Source organism: Semicossyphus pulcher, unplaced genomic scaffold, assembly GCF_022749685.1.
Source record: "Semicossyphus pulcher isolate SPU_LCO1_2020_fin unplaced genomic scaffold, fSemPul1.0.p SCAF_19, whole genome shotgun sequence".
In the NCBI taxonomy this organism is placed as follows: domain Eukaryota; kingdom Metazoa; phylum Chordata; class Actinopteri; order Labriformes; family Labridae; genus Semicossyphus; species Semicossyphus pulcher.
The window spans coordinates 6564043-6584631 of NW_027211692.1; the positions used below are offsets into that span (position 1 = coordinate 6564043).

General features: G+C 41.4%; 1 protein-coding gene across 3 annotated transcripts in view; it reads left to right on the forward strand.

The window, feature by feature from the left end:
• Positions 1-20589, forward strand: part of cadm2b (cell adhesion molecule 2b) — a 140757-nt gene that overhangs the window by 76426 nt on the left and 43742 nt on the right. For 2 of the 3 annotated variants that reach the window (XM_069668306.1, XM_069668307.1), the window contains exon 2: positions 19960-19986. The exons of the other annotated variant lie outside the window; for it this stretch is intronic. In XM_069668306.1, coding sequence (XP_069524407.1) covers positions 19960-19986 — 27 coding nt within the window. The remainder of the gene's footprint in view (positions 1-19959; positions 19987-20589) is intronic. 3 annotated transcript variants of the gene reach the window in all.

Sequence of the window (20589 nt, forward strand, 5' to 3'; positions counted from 1 at the left end):
AGTGATGCAGGTGTTGGCAACAACACAAACGCACATCAAACGGCTCCATGAATTCTCTCCCAGAGGGAAATACAAGATACAGAATGTTTTCCAGTCAGTTTGTAGAAAACCTTTTGCAATTCATCTTGTTTATTTTAAACATTAATAAATAAACAAAAAACAAACATGACATGTTTAACTCTTATTGGGTCTATTTAATTTAAGCTAAAGCAGTTTATCACAACTCCACTGCAGCACGTTCTTCCTGTGTGAGGGTGAATCATGTTTAATATTTGGGAAAGGAAATGATGGAACTATCTTTTAATGCATGTGATCCTGGAAAAGAAAATGTTTCTCTCACACAGAAATCACAACTCTTCTAAAAGCTGAATGTTTCTTTGATATAAAACGTTCTCGTGCGCACAGTTAATGAGATCAGCGCCAGCTTGGAATGATTTGATACGTTTTAATTACCGTCAGTGTGTAGAAAGCTCTGGAGGACGAATCCTCTGACATGAGGGAGAATGGCGCGCTGTGTAATAACGCTCCCTGGCTGTTGTTGAGCCCGTTCCCAGGAGGTGGTCCTTCCTTTTTCAGCAGAACATAACTTCTCTCATTCATCTCTACATGACTGAGACCAGCAGGATTTACATCCCTGAAGATTAAACAAATTCTACAAACCTGAAAAATGTTAAAAAGAAATACAGATTAATAGTGTTTTAGATGTTTTTGTAAAGCTAGCGATCCACCATCTTTTCTTTGAAGTGCACCAATCAAACGTGTCCAAAAGCAAATAAAAAAACACCTGTTCCATCTGAAAGAAGCTTGAAGAAATCCCGTCCCCGTCTGGAGGCCGTCCTGCAGGCCACTGTGGGAGATTTTCACGTCTTAGTGATCACCTCTTTGAGTGTATGTCCCTGCTCTCTGTTCTGTTAATCCTCTGTATGGATACTGTTTGCCTCATGAACTCAAACCTTCTCCTTCTTGAGCTGTTTTGTTTTTGGTATCACCTCCTCTCCCTCTCTGCAGCGTAACATAAACGGGCTGCTAAAGCTTAACACAAGCCCTCTTTTGTGTCGCTGTTTGGATATTGTGCATCGTTTCAGACGGGACAGAGAGAGTCTTTCAGGGATTGAGAGTAAATGATGTCACTGGGAACTGAGTAACTAAGAACGACCATGCCGACGGGATGTTTGCCAGCGAGCAGTTTCCCTGGATTTCCCACCGTCAGCCCAGTGGCTGCTGTGTTTCCAGAACCCAGCATGCAACTGGTGTCAAAGTAAAGTGAATCCCTCCCGACCAAACCAGTCTTTGTTCTTTCACTCAGCTTCTTCTGGCTCATCTCCAGCCGGCACATCTCCTCTCCTCAGCAGGGCGTGTCTCTGGATGGGGTCTGCTGGCCATCGCTGCCACCCGTCCCCTCTCTGATCAGACTTCACTGAGGTCTGGTTTCCTCCTGACTCCACCGGCCTGTATCAGCGTGGAGAGTACGTTATTACTGTGAAAGGGCTCTGTTATCAAAACAGAGACATAAAGTCATCATTCCCCTCCTGTATTGATCATCCTGCTGGATAATGTGCCAGCTAGTGTCACAACACTAAGTGCTGGTTGTGAATGAAGCTGATGTCTCAGTCACTCTGAGAGTCGTATTGACACAGAGGGGACAAATGAACTTAAGATCAGAGAGAGGCTGCTGTTAAGCTAACTCTACAACAGCTCAGGATCTTGTCTTCCCTCAAACATGTCATTACTACATGTGGATATTATTTTAGATGTCCTCATTAACTTTCCTTTTCTCATCTCCAAGTAATAAGTAACAGTTAAGCCTGTTCGACCTGCTTATTTGCAGTCATGAAAAGGAGAGAGTGCATGACAGATATGAATTATAAAGACGAATGAAAGAAAGGAAACAAAAAGAGAAGAAAAATCAACCTCTGACCACAGTGCTAATGAAAGGGGTTTCACTAACTGGCTCAAATTGATTTTACACTTTCATTAATGATAAGTGAAAGCTGCCGGATGCCCAAATCATCTGAATGTTTTTTTTCTTCAGTGCTCAGAGCGACTCTGACCAGCTGGCACCGAGCGGAGTCCTGCCATGAGCCAGAAATATAAAAGCTCTGTTTGCTCATGCTGATTCATTTTTATCAGGAAACGATTACACATCTCCAACAACAAACAGCAGGAAATACTCATCAGCTCCAAACTTCACTTCAGGCCGTCGACTAAAGATCGAGCAAACTGTATCCAAAGTGCCACGAAGACATGAGAGTGGAAAATAGCAATACCTTAATACCCATCTTACACCACAATATGTACTACTGGTACTCTGAGACGATTTTTATCTAATGTCCGGTTTTAAGTGTTCTGTAGTGATCATGTCTTTATTACTTAAAGACCCCCTCCAGTGAGAATCAGGTGTTTAACCTTGTAAACATCTCCATGTGGTGTTCTTCATGTGCTACAAGACATATCAGGGACAACATGAGCAGTCATCTCCATGGCTGGGCCTGTCTGCTTTCAAACTGCAGTGTGCCAAGGACAGGCTGAACAACACGTTGGAGGCCACCACATGGAGACGTCACAAACCTTACGTCAACGTTACTACTACTAATCACTACATTTCAAGCTGGCTAAGTTTCAACAAGTTGCCACTAAACGATGGCAGAGACGTGTTTTGTTCTCGTGACGGAGGGGGCATAGTGGGCGGGGCCTATGCAGAGTTTTTTTAATGAGGGAGAAGTAGGAGATGTCTTGGGAGGATTTTAACAAGGCAATTACGTAGCAGAAAAAACATATCGGACACAATTTATTATGTTAAGCAGAGCATTTTATATGTCTTAAAACATGACTGGAGCTGCTCTTTAAATAATTTTTCCTCAATTGTGTCACATAAGCTTTCTGACTCATGCAGACCTTCCCCACTCCAGAGGAGGCATCTCAACATATTTGCAATTCACCAAAAGCTTATGGAACAAATGCGTTAAATTATTAAATTATAAAAATATCAAAATAGATATATTTGCACCACAAGCTTGACTAATGGATTATAGTCTGGAGCCACAGTAGCTGTTAATTGCATCACTTAGCCTAATGCTGTAATGAACAAAGTTATTAGTTTCACTGGGTTACGTTGTCGTGATGTCTTGAGCGGCGCCATTATTGCAATATGAAGAAACATATTAAATATCCTCATTCAGAGATACACAGCAGTGTCACCATTTAACACTGACTTTAAGCAGCATCCAGAAATCCTCCAGTGACTTATTATTGATTTTTACTATTAGCATAATTAGCGTTGCTAGCATTGATGATGAAAGACAAAAAGAGTTCTAATTTTCATAGAAAAGCCAGATCCAATACGTCTTTGATAAACTTCAACGTGCTTTTTGTGTTTCCTTTTCAGATTCTCTCTGATATAATTGAATGAAGCGTATCTCCATTGTAGAAGTGGATTGTAGGAAGAAGGCTACCAACACAGAAACACAAAAGTCTTTAGAACATTTCAAAACAACATTTCTGTCTAACAAGTTCATAACAAACTCCTGAAACAAGTGAAAAGTTGTGTTCTGCATTAATAAAAATCGCATTGAACAGGAAGTGGCATTGAAATCAAATCAATGTGTTGTACAAAGTTGTTGCTTGCTCACTTTTTGAGCGTTCACTCACATTAATATTTTAATGATTTATTTTGCGCATGGTCATTATCTTTTTAATGACAAGCTTTTGATTTATTTTACTGAAGGTTTCCTTTCAGTGTTATTTTTCCAATGACAGTCCCTTTTCAGTATTTTTTATTTTTTTTACTTTCATGGTTTATTCTCTCCCTGATTCTTCTGTCACTGACGGTAGCCAGGGTTTAATTTCCATATATAATCTCCATTAATAAAAGTGGTGTAAGTAAGGCTGACAGGAGATCTGTTCAGAGATCATGTGTATTTTCACAAAGAAAAAACGTATATTATTTACGGGTCTATAACTGCAAAAGAAAGTAGCAAATGTAAAGTTCCCAAGTGAGTTAAAGTGAATATTTTGCTGATGCATGCAGGCCAATAAAGCTAATTAACACATTTAACTAATATTGCTAAAAGGAATGTAACAAAAAGTTTTAAAACAGAGAAAGACACAATCATTGATCACTGCCATGGACCCTGTCTCTGTTTCTCTTTCCTGAGTCCTCTGGCAGCTATTAGATCAGCTGCAGCTGCCCCTTGTTGTGGCCAGGTGAGAGCAGGTAACAGGCGTCATAGATTCAGCCAGATTCTCATTTTCCTCCAGCAGCAGCTTTTGAAAGCGGTGTAGAGGGACTCCACACAGGCGGGCGGGATGAGGCGAATGATGGAGGTGGACTGTTTGCCAGAAGCCTGGTGCCAAATCTTTAACTGTTTCCACTTCTGAAGGGAGCGACTGGGAAGCAGAAGATTCACCAACGGCTTAAAGAATCAGACTTTAAACTGAAGGACAGTTTCTACTCACTGAGGTTTTAGGAAAATAAAATGTCTCAGTGTATTTCTTGTCGAGTTTACTCAGGTGTTTGGTTTGTCATCACTGCTATAATTACTTTTCCCAGTTAATAAATACAATAAACACAATAAATAAAGCAGAGGGCGCATTAATAAAAATGAACTCACAGTCATGGGTTGTCAGTATGTCTTGCTTGTGATTTGAATAATAAAAGGTCACAAAATCGATCCTTCTTGCTGCTTTTTACACATTTAGTTGACAAAGCAATTACCAATTTAGTCCTTTTAGTATAACACAGGACTTTATTACAATGAGTGTGGTTGGTGGCCTCTATGTTAGGCCTGGGTGATGATTCTATTTCTATTTTCAATTACTATTTTGTGATTATTGTTTTTGGCATTTGTAATTTTGAGTTGATGCTCTTGTTTGTTTTGCGCAACGAAGGCAGCCCCTCTCTTTATTTTATGCTTTAACCCCTCCCTGAAAATGGATGTGTTCACATGCATTCATGCTGATGTTACACGGCATATAGACAATTCCCTCTGACTCCTTGCTTTTTCCACCTTGTGTGAGGGAGCTACATAACATCTGAGTGAAAAATCTATAGCCAAGAAGATCTGCTGTGATCGAGCAGCCCTCTTCCACGTTGTTTTATATTTAAAGTTCTGGATTTCTGTGAAAGTTTGACTCCGACTGAACAGAATATTTCACACGTTTCAACACTTCTGAAATACTTTGTCAACTCTGACCACAACAACATGGCAATTATAGAATTATGGCAATATGGCAATGAAGATGGTGTGCATAGAGCCAAGAAATTTGCTGACCAATCCAGGCTGTTATCATGCAGCTGCAGATGTATGGGTTTAGACAAAATGTCAGCTGATATGTGTGTGTGTGTGTGTGTGTGTGTGTGTGTGTGGGTGTTCTTTTGTGGCATACTCATTTGCACTGTTTTCCCTTTCATTGTACATTTCAGTTTTACAACCTAAGATGACACTTCATGGTTCTATATTTCCCCTGAGGTGAGAAGTTGAAGTGTTATCTCGCGACTACTTTTCTGGTCCTTGTCTTTTTGCACACTGCCTTTCTAACTGGACAGCAGAGATCTCAGAGAAGAGATTATGGATATATAAAAGAGATAAGAGAGTTTTATCCCTATTCCTGTAAAATGAAACGAATAAAGAAAATGTGATGAGTATAATTCTGACTTGCTTTGTTACAATCCTCTGTTGTGTTGTTAGAAGTTTTGACTGAAGAACTTGTGGAAATTAAATTCCTCTTTGCCGAGAGATAGCTCCTGGCCTGCTGGTCAGCTTCCCTCTCGCCTGCAGCTCCTGCCTGCTTGTACTGTTGGCACCTTCTTTGGACAGGTAACCACCTGCCTTGTTTAGCTCCTCTCCAGAAGGCTCTCAGGCTGTCCACCTGTAGTAAATATTACTGACATGTGGCCTTTATGCTGATTATTAGACTATGAAGTGTGGAGAACAATCACTCTTATAAAAGCACTCCATTAAGAAGCCAGAATCCCGAAGGTTGACTCACCTGTGCTCTGGTTAGCCTCTATTTCAAAATGCAGTGGGGTTTTAGAAGCTGGTGTTTTGAGTAGGGTCTCAGCAGGTTAAACCTCATCACTGATGAATAATCTCTGGCTCTTTAGCAAAGAGTCAGGATGGTTGGTGAAACTCTCGAAAGCCCTGCTGAGTCTCTTTCCAAAGGCAGTGTACCGCAGTTCTCTCCTTGCCACAGGCTCTCCAATATCAGCCAGCTTTACCAAAGTGCTGCTGGCTAATGCTGATGCAAACTACGACTGCACTGTGTATTCTAACAAAATCTATGTGACCCTGGGTGTGGTGGAGTCGGGTGACAATGCAGCCTTGAGTTAACTGAGCCCAAATAACACGAGAAAATGTTATTCCTTTGGAATCCTCGTTGAAAGAAGCTAGATATTCTACCACTAGCCATACTTGCTAAAAGTGCCAGCTAGCAGTGTTTCATGGGGCATGGGGTACAACCTTAAAGGGCCAGTTCACCGATTATCAACCTCAGTCCTATCATGCTAATATGTGGAGCTAATGCCATTGTGGTAGGGAAAAAAAGCAATTTGGCTCTGTGCCTTTGGAGGACACTATCTGCTTCTCCAATGGGCCCTGGAAAACCTCCGCAAGACTACGTAAAACGCGTCATCTGGCGGAGGCCAGGGAGCTTGCTAAACTACACTTTCTACAATCTAGGACACCTGCCTCCGATGTCATGTCTCGTTCAAAATCGTCAGGTTTGAAATGTAGACTGCAGACCTGAAGATTTTTCAGACCAACTGGTATATTCTTGTCGTATTTTGGATTCTTTACCGCTTTGAGCCATTGCCTGCAGCGATCTATGTCCTTGACTGGACAGTAACGTAGTATTTCACTCCAGCATTTCTCGCTGGGCCATTCCTTTCAGAGGCCGCAATGCATGCTGGGTGTTGTAGGAATGTAGAATGGGCGAAACCATGTCGTTTCTCAGACATTGATGATGCGCAGAAGATGAAAAGAACTTCTGTTGACACCAACTTATTTGTATATAAGCATAGATTTATTACAAAGAATCAGCATCAGTCAGGCTTCATGAATACCTGGGAGATCACCCTCAGCCAAATAGTGTCTCCCCGAAACACAGTTCAACAACCACGAGCTGTTTGTACAACTTTCTCCTCAGCTATGGCGCCAATTTCAAATATTATCGCTTCTATAGATTACAGAGAACACCAGCTTTGACTGACAGTGGCTTTTTCCAGGGGAGAATTTTCCCTTAAATCACATAAAGCCCAGCGTAGAGGTGGTGATTATGAGCTTTTCCTCGTTGTAAAAGTCGTCGGTACAAGGCCGAAGACGAGGTCAGCCATACTGATGTCTCCTCTCATTATATCGAGTATATGGAAATCTCTTCCCCTACCCCTGCCCTTAAACTCCTCCCCTTCATAAGGAGAGTGACAGAAGATCATTGCTGGAAACCCCGTCACTCTCTGGAGGAGAAAAATGTGAAAGTAAAACTCTGAAAGCAGAATATCATTAAGAAAATTATCAAAAGACCATCACCGATAAAAAACACCCATCAAGTACTGATTTCATGTGATGCCGATAAATCTTGTCATTATTTTGGCTGCAGTTTTGGTTTGACTTTGACCTTTTTTAAACTCCTGAGAGAGTTTAGTGCCCCTCGCTGTATCATCATCAACACATCATGTTGTCATTCCTTTCACTCCCGGCTCGTGTGTTGTAAAGCAGCGTCAGTGTTGGCGAGCTGAGGTGATTTATGACGCATCTGTTTCATATCAAGATGGAAGTCGATGCCTCCAAACAGCGTTAAGGATGACACTTTGAGAATGTGAAGAGATTCATCAAAGTAGATTATCTCCGCGGCCGGACTGCTCTCCAGAGGTTGACCTTCTTTAGAATTCCTTCGTAGGGACATGGAGCACATGTGTGGGTGTGTTTAGAAAGATAAGGGACTGATATGCCAGGAGGGTGATGAAGTGCGTCTATGTGTGCAAGTACGTCTCACACGTGTGTAAGTATAACAAAGCACCGTCCGTAGAATATTTGTATGAATTACATTTAGTTGAAGGGTTTGTCACCAATGACGATCTGCTCTCTCTCACATTTTTCAGCACATCACGACCTTGAGAACGCCCTCCTTATCCTCCACTTCTGTCTTTTTTTCCCCTCCGTGACAGGAGGTAAAAATCACTCACCTGACATAACAGACCGGTGATGAATCACAGTGAAACAGCTTGACCCAACTGTTCATTTAATTATTCATCCAACTTCACCCAACATAATTTCCATAAATAGCGTCAAAACTCATTTTAACTTGCTGGGAAAAAAAACACACTTCACTCAGTAGATGTGACGTGCATTTGCTCCAAGTGAACAGCATTATCAGCATTTCACAGCTTGAAATCCTCTCAGCAGAAAACAAGGGTGGAGAGTCTGTTTTACCTTCAAACATTTTCCATGACAACACATTACCGGGCAAAATATCTCTAAAAGTTGGAACGTGGCCCGAGCTAGCTGCAAGGCATGAACCGGGGTTTTAACTTCATGTAAACACCCACAAAAACATCCAAAACCGACTTCCACTCACTCCAAGACAACTGTAACACTATCAGTCTTTAATGCCTCTGAGCTGCACAATTGATATGTGCTACCGCAAAGTACAGTGTTTTTCTGTGTCATCCCTCCTGCTGCTCATCACTTCTCTCTGAAGATTGTTTTCTAAATATAAGGTTACATTTCAAAAGTCATTACGCTCACTTTTTGTCTAAATATGCTCAGAGTGTAATTTCTGTAACATTTAAGTCTTGTATTTGCAGTCAACCAGCAAATTCAGACTAGCACTCTGCATTTTGCCATTTAAGAGCGCCATTCAGAGTGCATTAACTTACACAGTACTGTGCATCCCACTGTGCAGTGTATTACTCAAGGTGTAAATCAGATTGTTACTGTCGACTAGATGGGAATAAATGCAAACTCTCATCTCAGAGATGATAAAAGTATTATTGTTTTATCAAATCAAAGGTGTAAAGTCAGCGTTATGTGCAGGTGTTCCTCATTTAAGCCTCGCACTGAGAATTATTGCTCCACATTGATGGTAAAATTTGGTTTGGAATTGTGCATTTCCCTTGTGTGCTGTATGAAGTTATGAAGTCTGACAGTGTCACCATCATGCTACTGAACTCAGAGGAGAGGAGTGTGTGTGTGTGTGTGTGTGTGTGTGTGTGTGTGTGTGTGTGTGTGTGTGTGTGTGTGTGTGTGTGTGTGTGTGCAGGCCTGCCATTATCCTGGGGCTTGGCAGATAAAGACTTAGGAGGTTTGAGTCCTGGATTGCCTTGAGCGGGGACCCTCATCTGCATGCACAAGGCTTCTGCAAGGCATTTGTGCAGCCACATAATGTCAAGCAATTTTCTGTAACACGAGGAAATTTGATTTCTAGTAGAGCAGGGAGTAGAGATGGACACTCCAAAATCACTTTGAAACATCTCAGTTTATATCAAATACAGCTCAGCTGGTCTGAAGCGTATCCTCATGGCATGGAGTCCTGCACCCTGTGGCGTGCACACCGTAAGCCATCTCGCAGGTAATGCTGAGTGATAGAGGAACTGCAGGCACTGTGGTTGTCTTTGTTGCGCAGTTCTCTGCTCATCATAACTTCCACAGACACAGGAGTGTTATTTTCTAGCATACCTGTATAATTAACCTCCAAATTTTGCTGTGTTTAAAGATTTCCGCCACATGTCTGATTTGTTTGAAGGGGACAAGCAGTACAGCTACCAGAAGTGAGCGTGAGTCTTTTCATGGGAGATTGCAGGTCTGAATCTTTCATGTTGCTGTATTGAAAGCATCTTAATACAACCTCTGTTGAAAAGGCAATTTTGTGTCTAATGGGCCACTGAAATGGTAAATCGTAAAAGGTTGTGCCTGGAGCAAAAACGAGGATTTGATTTAAGCGTCATGGTAAAGTTCAGGGCTGCTGTGGACAGAATGGTGCAGAAGCAAACAAATAAAAGTGACGTAAGAGCCATCAAATTCAGTCAAGTCATGGCAATGACTTCAGCTTCATCTTGGCGTCAATCAATCTCCAGTCTGAAGTTATGACTCCTCTCTGTGGCTGCATACGAGCCACTACTTCAAACCTGTGCCCATGAATTTAACTCTATCATAGCTGCGAGTTTCAACAGCTTCTTTAGCAATGATCGGACTGGTGGGCACCATGTTTAAGTTGGCATTTATACTGGCAGTTAGACTTCAAACCTATGAGCACTTAATAGAGCCTGCTGGCATTAAAATGACACTGCTGCCAGTTAGAAAGTCTCAGTGTGTGTTAGGTGATTAATTAACCACATTGAGCTGCACAGATTTTCGGCCCTAACACACAATTAATATTCTCATTATGACACAATTTCACATTAATGTCTAAAAGGATCAAATGAGAAAGTTATGGCATTTTTACCTAAAAGGGCAAAGGTCAATTTCACTGTGACATCATAATGTCCTGAAAAACACTTTGCTCATCCCTGTGACGCAGCATTCTTTGAATTTTGCACAGAGGTCCACTTGGACTTAAAGATGATGTGATCACATTTGGTGGTCAAAGGTCAAGGTAATTCTATTGAAGGGAGCTTTATTACATTTGGTTTAATCTCTATTTACAGATTCTACATAAAAAAGGAACATAGAAAATATAATATTGACCAATCACGTATCAGCAGGCTGCCGTATGCAGGAAAAACAGTCCGTGTGGAGAGCAAAAGCAGGCGGAGCGTAATGCACCGTAATGACATCTCGGCTCCCATCAGCGTGATTGGACGACGATTTAGCTTCTTATTAATCTCTATAAACGGACATCTGCATGCTAACAGCTAACAATCTGCTCTAGATCTAAAATTTAACTTGAGATAAATTCCCTGACGCGGTGTCACAAAAGCTGTTCAGCGTTCAGATTTCCCGACTTCCTCGAATGCAGCAGAAATGATGATCATTCTCCTCTTGAGGACAGACCTGACAAAGCTTCATGTTTAACTAATCTGCATCATGATGTTGTAATTTCAGCAAAAGTAAGACCTGTTAATTAAAGTAAATCGTTAAACAATGCAGCACACGGAAAAGGAAGTCGTTTATCGCTAACCACCGGCTACATGCCCCGGCATGTTCACGTTGTTCCCAGAGGTCAGACTACAGCTGATGGGATCCGAGATTGCATTTGGTTTACTTTCTGAATTAATTTACAGCATATATCAATGCAAACAATGGTATTGATGAGTGGATTATCTCTGCAGATCATCCTGTTCTCCTGTCACAAGAACAGTCTACTCACAGGAACACACTCTGCAGAGGAACACAGACATTTTCTGGCATTATATCCCTTCTGTGAATGATTGTCATGTGACCTCTGTTTAAGGCCTACTTACGACTTAGTTTTGTTTTTATAGTAATGTATTCATACAAATATTTCACTACACAGTTATATTCCCGGCCGCAGTGACGCAGTCATATTGTGGGAACCACTGATGGATGTAAACTGCAACCTCAATGCTTGGCGGAAGCATAAAAGTGGAAGTTGTCATTCCAGAAATAGTAAAATGGTGTAACGTTAGTTTTACATTTCACGTTTTTATTTCTTTACATTGCAGAAAGTATTTTAACAAAGGACCAATAATTCTGTGTTGTTGTAAAATAGTCTAATAGGGGAAAATAAACCTGTGTTGCTGTGTGCAGTGCGGTGCAGGCTTTACTGACAGCCTCCATTACCTGGACAAGGATTGCATGTTGATGTCCTGTGTGTCATGGAATGATGAGAAGGTCTCATTCCTCACACAATGGCTTCACCATAACACTGCTGTGTGAAAACAACTTTTCTCAATTACTTTTGCTCACCTTCTCATGCTTGTGTTGCTCTAACTGGAGGGACAATCGCAGGCTTTGTTACATGAAGGGCTCCAGTGGAAACACAGTACAGACAAGATGAGAAAATTGAAGAAGGAATTGGTTCGGGGCGTGTATGTGTGCCTGTATCGCTCACAGAGCTCTAGAGGTGTGTTTAAATCGTGTGTTTTCATGGGAGCAGCAGCAGAGACTGTGTGTGCTGCCTGAGGAGAGGCGAACATGCTTGTGCTGCTCTGAAGGGAGTCGCTGCTGTTTATGGAGGAGTTGGCTCTTTTAATCGGGTAATTCATTTGGTATTATCGCTGTAAAAAGCTGGAGGCACTGACCGTTTCTTACAGCTCAACCTCATCAATAATCCACTAAACACTGAATTATTCAGAGGACTGTGGACACAGGTGAGAGGGTATTACAGCTGTTGAACTTCACCAGCTGTGTCACCTCATGTTCTATAGATGGCTTGTCCAAAGTCTCTGCGTGTCTCATACAGCTGGCAGCTTTGTGATGATCAATTGTGGTTGGCTGAAAGATATACAGTAAATCCTCCAACATACAAAGCCGAGTTTTTCAATCAAGCATGGAGGCAGATTTTCTTTCCTTTAAGATCATGAACTGGATCTGCAACACTACATTTCCCTGATGAGCCATTACATGCATATCTGCTCAAACACGAACCTGTGTCCACTATAGTCAGAGTAAAGGAGCAATTCTCCCCTGGAAAAAGCTACTGTCAGCCAAAGCTGGTGTTCTCTCTGTGATCAATAGAAGCATTAATTTTTGAAATTGGCACCATTGCTGTGGAGAAAGTTGTACAAACAGCTTGTGATTGCGCCCATTCTACATTCCTACAACACCCAGCATGCATTGTGCCCCTCCCTCTGAAAGGAAAGGCCCAGCGAGAGACGCTGGAGTGAAATACTACCGCTTCGCTGCAGGCAATGTCTCAGAGCGGTACAGAATCTGAAATACGGCGAGAATATACCGGTGGATCGTCTAAAAAGTCTTCAGGTCTGCAGTCTGCATTTTAAACCTGACGATTTTAAACGAGACATGACATCAAAGGCGGGCGTCCTAGATTGAGGAAGTGTAGTTTAGCAAGCTCCCTGGCCTCCGCCAAGTTTTACGTAGTCTGGCGGAGGTTTTCCAGGGCCTGTAGGAGAAGCAGATAGCGTCCTCCAAAGGCACAGAGAGAAATTGCATTTTTTTTCCCAACATAATGGCATCAGCTCCCCATAATAGCATGATAGGACTGAGGTTAACACTGGCCCTTCAATGCTTCAGTTCTTTTAGATACATTGACCTAGATTTCCACTAATATAGGAATGATGAGTTAATAATAAATCGATGAACACGAAATAAACCCTTTTGATAATCTATTGATCGTAGCAAGCATTTTGAAAATGTTCAGGAAAATGTGAAGTGCGTGTTTTAAACTTTAAAAAAGGCAGATTAATGGATAAAAGAAATAATTGTTATGCTGCTCTTAACCATCAGATTAGAATACAAAATGAGCCCATCTAAACACAGCAAATTACTGATGTTATCTCTCATGATTTCTGTTTTTAAAGCCCAGAATTTCAGCTACCTGCTGCTGTTAAACAGCCACCAGCAGGCAGCTACCCAGAGCAGCTATTAAAACCGCCTGTGAGTGCGTGTGTGTGAGCTGAATATGATGAAGTGCTTCACTGTCAAAGGGTTACTTACAGCCGCGTCGTCCCAGGAGAGTTTGTGGTGTGACTCCGGCAGAGGCAGCGCAGTGACCCCTGTGATGGCCGGCTGAGGGACAGAGGCCGGCGCTCACTGTGTTAGAGGACAAACCTCTCAGTGGTCGGTTAAACTAATCACCACAGGGACCGGCCGCTACTGCTTCTTACAGGCCTGCATCCCCCACTTCAGAAATAAGCGTGACACACAAATGAATGGACTTCATTTTGCTGCTCTTTGAGCCTCACACAATGCAAATACAGCTAACAAGCAGCCAGCCTATGTGCCTCTGGTGGCCAAACTGGCCAAAGTCCCATCTTTCTGCCTCGTTGTGTTTCTTCTTCTCTTATTGCTTTCTTATCTCATTGTCATTGATACGCTATTATCCCTTTTATTGTTGTGTTCCGGCACATATTGAACTCATCCGTCTCGTGTTGGATCCATGTTCATCCTGCACAAAGTTTTACCCTTTTCTCTTTGTCTCTCAAGGTGTTGTCCTCATCTCTCTGAGGTTGTTAGACATGTAAGCTATTGTCTATTTTAGTTAGTTCGGTTTGTGTAACATTTTATATGGTCGTTATTATGTCATTAAGTGACATTATTCAAGGAATTTTTTGCTTTCCTTGAACGGAGTCGTGTTTGTAATTTAATGAGATACATTATGCATGCAGACAGTAATGATGCGCTGCTTTACAGGAAGCAAACAGGATGTTTTCAGACTACAACAAGAAACACATCTGGACATGTTTCTGGTGTTTTAACTTAAGAGGCAGGCTTGGAAAATTGTTAGGCACAGGGTCATTGCTGTCATAGAAAACACCTGAAATGGACCAGCGTACCTCTAGAGTTGAAGTTTGCATTCATCACCTACATTAACACGACGAGGCTTTCTTTAGCACTTAGAGCTAACCTATAGCTTCAAAAATCTGTAGGAGGTTTAAACTAATGGACCGTTTTCAGGAGTGCTCACCTCATGTTGTATGTCCACGCAAGGCACTAACTCAGTGTAATGTTTAAAAAGAGTTTGCTCCTGCTCAAAGTCATGTCAGGTAAAGTTGTTTCTTTCTGAGAGTCGGTTGCTAACATTTCAGGATCTCATATATCTTATATTGAAATGACCAACAAATTACAGCTGCAAAGCTTATACTTTAGCTGTTTACATGAAGCCTCTCTCTCGTTTTCCTAGAAATGAGTTCTTGAGGGAGCTGATTAGGCTCATTAGATTTAAAGTGTATGAAAAACATAGATTTCCCTTTCATTTTATTACAATGAAAGCTGTATTCTTAATGTATTCAGGCCATGTCGTCATGTGGACCGAACAGGGAGGTGTCTGCAGTATCTCTTTTAGTGTTGGGTTTAATAAATGCACTCATGCATTTAAGGATGCGATAAATGTGTTAAACACATTGACATTCGCACAGAGGAGTGTGTTGTTATGTGCCCTGCTATTGATTTTCAGTGAAAGTCCTCTTAGGAATGTCAAAGCGTTATACTTTGCAGATAGAAGATATTGATATGCTTGCCATGTGCTTGCAAACATTTCCAGTTCACAGCAAGGAGAATCTTATCATGGTGCCTGACTTTGTCAACACTATTAAATTTAGAGCGAGTCAGAGATTAATAACTTCCACGTAAGGAGAAAATAGGAAGAGGCGCAGGCTTGGGAGCATGCACAAAGATTAATGAGTGTCAGAAACAATGAATTCTCCATCAGATGGTAGAATGGCATGCGTTAGTACTCTTCCCAGTGTCCTCATGAGATAAGAGCTTGTTCAACGATCACCAAGAAATGACCCAATCCTGTAGATAAACATTTTGTCCTTTCTGTAGACTTCAGATTAACACTGACCTATTTTTAAGGCAGACATTTTCCACAAGGCTTCATTCCATTTTCAGCTGTGGGGTTTGTAACAAGTAAAATGATCACTATCCTGATTGGACGTTTGGCCTGGCCTGGTAAAATTGTATTGCGATGTGCAAAATTGGCCTCATGGTGGCTGGTTACTGAGAGAAATGCAGATTGCAGGACGGCCTTTCGCCTCAGCTTACTAATACTGAAGATACCAACACACACACACACACACACACGCACAAATAGCCATGCGTCTCAAATCGCCTTCTCTGCAAACATGTCATTATTGTTATGATGGATGCCCAGCTGTTCTCAAATATCAGCAGTTGGGGAACACACGAACGCAGCATCGATGATCTTGTTGAATACAGATGCATCTCTGAGCGTCACAGAAACTGTAAGCAGGGACAAATTATCCTTAACAACAAGCCACATAAATGAGGTGGGCACAGTGTGAACAATGTCACCGCCACCTCCAGCTGGAAGGGAATTGTCTCCTGTTAGTCCGTCAGACATCCTCACAATGGACAGGATGTGTCAGCACACAATGCATTCGTAGACTAGAGGTGGAAGAGAGGTAAATACTACAAGAGCAGCTTATTTCTCGAGGAGCTCAGAAGTGCTCTTGTCAGTCAACCTCTGCGTCCTCATGAAACAGCACATCGTGTGACACCAAGTCACTGCAGATTCGGTCAAGGCTTTTTAAGTGAAGTCTGTAGTCCTGCCTCACCTGCAGCTCTGCAGAAGCTTCTGCTATTTTTATTGCTGAGAAACAAGACATAAAAAAATAAATAATGCAGGACTCCAGTTAAAAATAGCGTTTTTCAACAGAGCCCTCTTACAGCAGAAAGTACAGCTTATGCAATCAAACACAAAAATGCAAGAAAGTCTGTTATTAAGGTGTCAGAAGCAGCTTAACTTGAGTTCCTGTGAGGACATCAGTTATGAGCTTTAAATTCATATACTCTCCAAGCTCACAGACTTTAGATCTTGCAGGAAGACCAGCAGTGAGTTTACCTGCAGGGGCCTGTTCTGCTTTGCTGATGTGTGCTGTGAATGTGAAAAATCTGGGCCAAATGTTGTCTTCTGTTAGTAACTTGTATTCCTCACGAAGCTCCTCGTGAAGTCTGCAGTTTTTATTATTTCTTTATTTTGGTCAGAGAAATGTGACACCTGTAAGGTGGACTGTTGCCTGTCTTATCCTCCTCCTCTCTAAATTTCAGAGTTGAAGTTTGTCCTGAGTTTAGCTTCTGTCTGTTGTTTTTGTTATGATGACCACCCCATTACTTCTGTCTATTTGGCGACAGTTAACTCTAATTTCCTATCATGTAGAAATAGTCTTTGGCTTGACTTTATAACTTATACCGGCTACATGGAGGTGGAAATGAAAGTGATGTACTGAGTGCATTTTCTTCCTTCCTGTGTTGTTAGTTCTATAAATAACTCATTAAATCAAACCTTTAAAGAATTGACAATGTCCTGACAAACAGTCAAACAACTCCTCTCACCAAGATGACCAGAAAGTTATTTTGTTCATACTATGTAACAGTGTAATATTATTTTCTAACCTACTGGACAATACTTGGAATATGTGGGTAACATCATGAAGTAGTTTCAGATTGTTAAGTTTAGGCTACAAAACTACTCGGTTCATTTTAGAACAAAGATTGTGGCTCATTGTGTTAAAGAGGGGGCGGTCGAAAATTTGCATAGTGGGCGGGGCCTACGCAGATTCTGGAATGTTTAATGAGGGAGAAGGAGGAGATGCTTTGGGAGGATTTTTACAAGGTAATTAAACGCATTTGCAGAAAAAACAAATCAGACACAATTTATTATTTCAAGCAGAGCGTTTTATGTGTCATACACATGACTGGAGCTGCTCTTTAAAATAAGCATGTTAATTAAGTTAAATTATGAGGTTAGAACTCCTACGTGAGGTAAGTAACCTTGTGCCTGTAACTTTAAAGAAATCAATGTTAAGTTTAGGTTTGACATAGGATTGTAGCTACGGTCTACTGGGGGAAAGTGCTGTGTTTGTTGTTCCCATCGCCCGCCGCAGACAGACTTTACTGCTCTTGATACGACCTTATCTGACCTCTGCCTTTTCTCCCGTCACTTGAGGTCGCCTAAACTTAACATATATCATAAAAGACTCTTTCAAAGATTATCTATACTTTCTTATTATTAGCTTGGACAGTCTCAATTGTCAGTAATTGATATATCCTTTGAAATATCTTGAAGAAGACAATACTCTAATCTTCTGTCAGAGCACCTCAGATCTTTTGGTTTTGCACATTATAAAGCCGTTGCTTTATCTCTTCTATCTCAACACAGACATGGCTTATTGAGTTTTCTATGCTGCATGGTGCTCTGCTCATGTTGACAACCCAGTTCTTCTTCTGATCAGCATTCAGTGCTGATGTAGCAGGTTATGCAATGAGTCCTTTTCAGAAACCTGAGGCTTACCGGCAAATCGAGTGTTAATCTCCTCCAGTCTGAAGCCTTTGGTAACAATGTTCTGTCCTCATTACACCCAACTAAGTGTCTGTACCTGAAAGGCAGCTAAGCACCGTCTTTATGTAACCACAAACAAAGCGCCTGTCTCTCCACTGATGATGAAAGGAAATTGTTTACCATCTGCCATGTTACTCAGAGTTAGTGTGTAATTTGCACAGAGGGTGAAAGTTGAAAGTTGTTGAGTAGAATTCTTCCCAGGCTTTGTCAGACAGATTAGCCGTATGTATGGAGAGAGGTTTACAAATGTTGTTGTGATTAACAGTTTTATAGCACTCGGGGGTTGGATTATTTGCTGTATCCCATCATCCTTTAGCTTAATATCACTTTACAAGCTGTTAATATAAGATTGACACAAAACATAAGCAGATGTAACATAATAACCTCTGACAGTGATCACAAAGAGAACAAACATGCAGATAGAGACGCACACACAGTGAGAATATTTCAAGCTCTTTATGTACAACTTCATTTGTTTCATTTATCATGCTTGTCTGGAGAACACAGGTCTGAACACCGGTTTTGTCAAATGAAAGGTATCCTGTTAAAGTGTGTTAACAGGGTTCTTCTGTGTGGACCTGCAGTCTAGGTTGAGCTGGAAATTACTTCCAAGCCGCAAAGAGCCACGCCAGAATTGTATCCATAAATGTATAACATTTGATTATTGATTTGCATGAATGGTTTTACTTAGTTCTATCTTGTTTAACCTTGAAGTCTGTTGCTGAGGTTGTGTTACCCAAATAGATGCTGCAGTAAAGTGTTTTAGTAATACCGTGGACCTTAAGTATGTTTAAACAGGTGGTTAAAATTTCTCAGTTTCGTTCTATTTGGCGGCACCTTATGGCGATAAAAAGCCAATTTGGGTGCATACATCCCTGATAACCAGATGTCTACAGTTGGCTTCCTTTGTCACGGTTGTAACTCTTGATTTTCATCACTGACGGTCACTTTCCTTTTTAGACTGTTTGCCTTCATCTGAGCGTCGAATTTGTTTCTTTTTCTTTGGATTGTCACTGACGATTTAATGTCTTCAGTGAAGATTAAAGTTGTAATCTCGAAGATCTCAGTTTCGTTCTCTTTGGCGGCACCTGTGGCGATAAACGGTAATCCAGACATCCAGACAGTGTTGCGTGTGTGACGTTCACGGTTGGCTCCGGTTGTTTCTTTTTCTTTGGATTTTCATTGATTGTTGAAGTTGTATCTGTAGTCATCCATCTTTTCTTTGTTTGTTCAACCATAGTAGATTACTGTTTACTCGCAACACTTGCAAAGACCAGAAAAGCAGCCGCTTAGCTCCGCCTACCCTCTCTGGCAGACCAACCACTGCTGGCTGATGGAAATCGCGTCACTAACTGGGTGTCGCTTGTGATTTTTTCCGTTAAAGTTGCTACAGGCACCCCAGTCTGTAATACTGCAAATGCAAAGGCTTTCATCAGTGGGCCATAGGCTCAATCACCATTGTGTTACCTTATGCAGTGATAGATAGTGACTTACCAGACATTTATTTTAATAAAAATCTTCCAGATTCTTTGAATTCAACATGTGAACTCTCATGACATTTGTTTGTCTGAAACAGAAACAGCTTTGTTCATTTCTGGTTCAGTTTTATGACACACAGGAAGAAGTGTCATGTGGTCATATCAGACTAAAATTGTAAAAGAATCTACAGAGCCGTAATTGGTGTGTTGTGTCATATGCATCAAGTTGTGTATGAATACTCTTGTGCAATTTTCTGCTGTGAATGAATGACATCACTAAGCTTGTTTTTGGTCCATGTTTGAAAGCTGTAATATTTGTATTCATGTGTCTCTTGTCTCTTTGTAATGTTGAGTTGACGTTAGCATTGTCACGTAATGACAGGGTATGTTGTACACAACTATACGACTTACTTGTCCACATTCACCACATGTAATCTCATATTTGTGTCACCATTGGTAGAGAAAATAATCATCCTGCTATCAATGTTCTCCTTCCTACCTGTCTAACCTGCTGTTTCCTTGCTTTGCCCCCTCATGCTATCAGTGGCTGGGACAAAAAGCAAAGCGAAAGGTGAGTTATTGCCTCCATTTTCTTGCTACATGATTTATGTTGCACACAGTTCCCAATAAACAATGTTTGGATCGCCCTTTTATCTCCCCCCAGAGCCTCGGGAAGCATTAGCATACACCGCTGGCTGCAAAGCTTTTTTCTTAACCTTTATTTTGCCAGGAGAGTTTGCTGAACACGTCGGCTCTTCCTCACATACAATCTGCTACACGTATGTACAAATTCACATGTTCCCACCAGGGAGCTGCCTGCCTCACCCACTCCTGCTTTCCCTCTATTTGGCCACTGTGCAGCTCCAGTGGAGCAGCTGGGGGTTGTTCCTGGTTCAAGGACACCTCAGCGGTAGATGAGGGAGTAGAGTGTTTCTCATTTGCTTCTTAACCCAGATTTTCTCTGAAATACTCTCTGTTCTAACTGGATATCACAGGCCTGCTTCTTATACTCTTTATTTTAACAACCAATACATAGAACTGTATTAACTCCACTTGGGGAAATTTGTTTGGAGCAGCTTGTACACAAAACACAGAGACACACAAACAACAAACAAATGAAAGAAAAGAGCTAAACGTGGAATACACAACTGATAAATAAAGTGGTAAATAATAT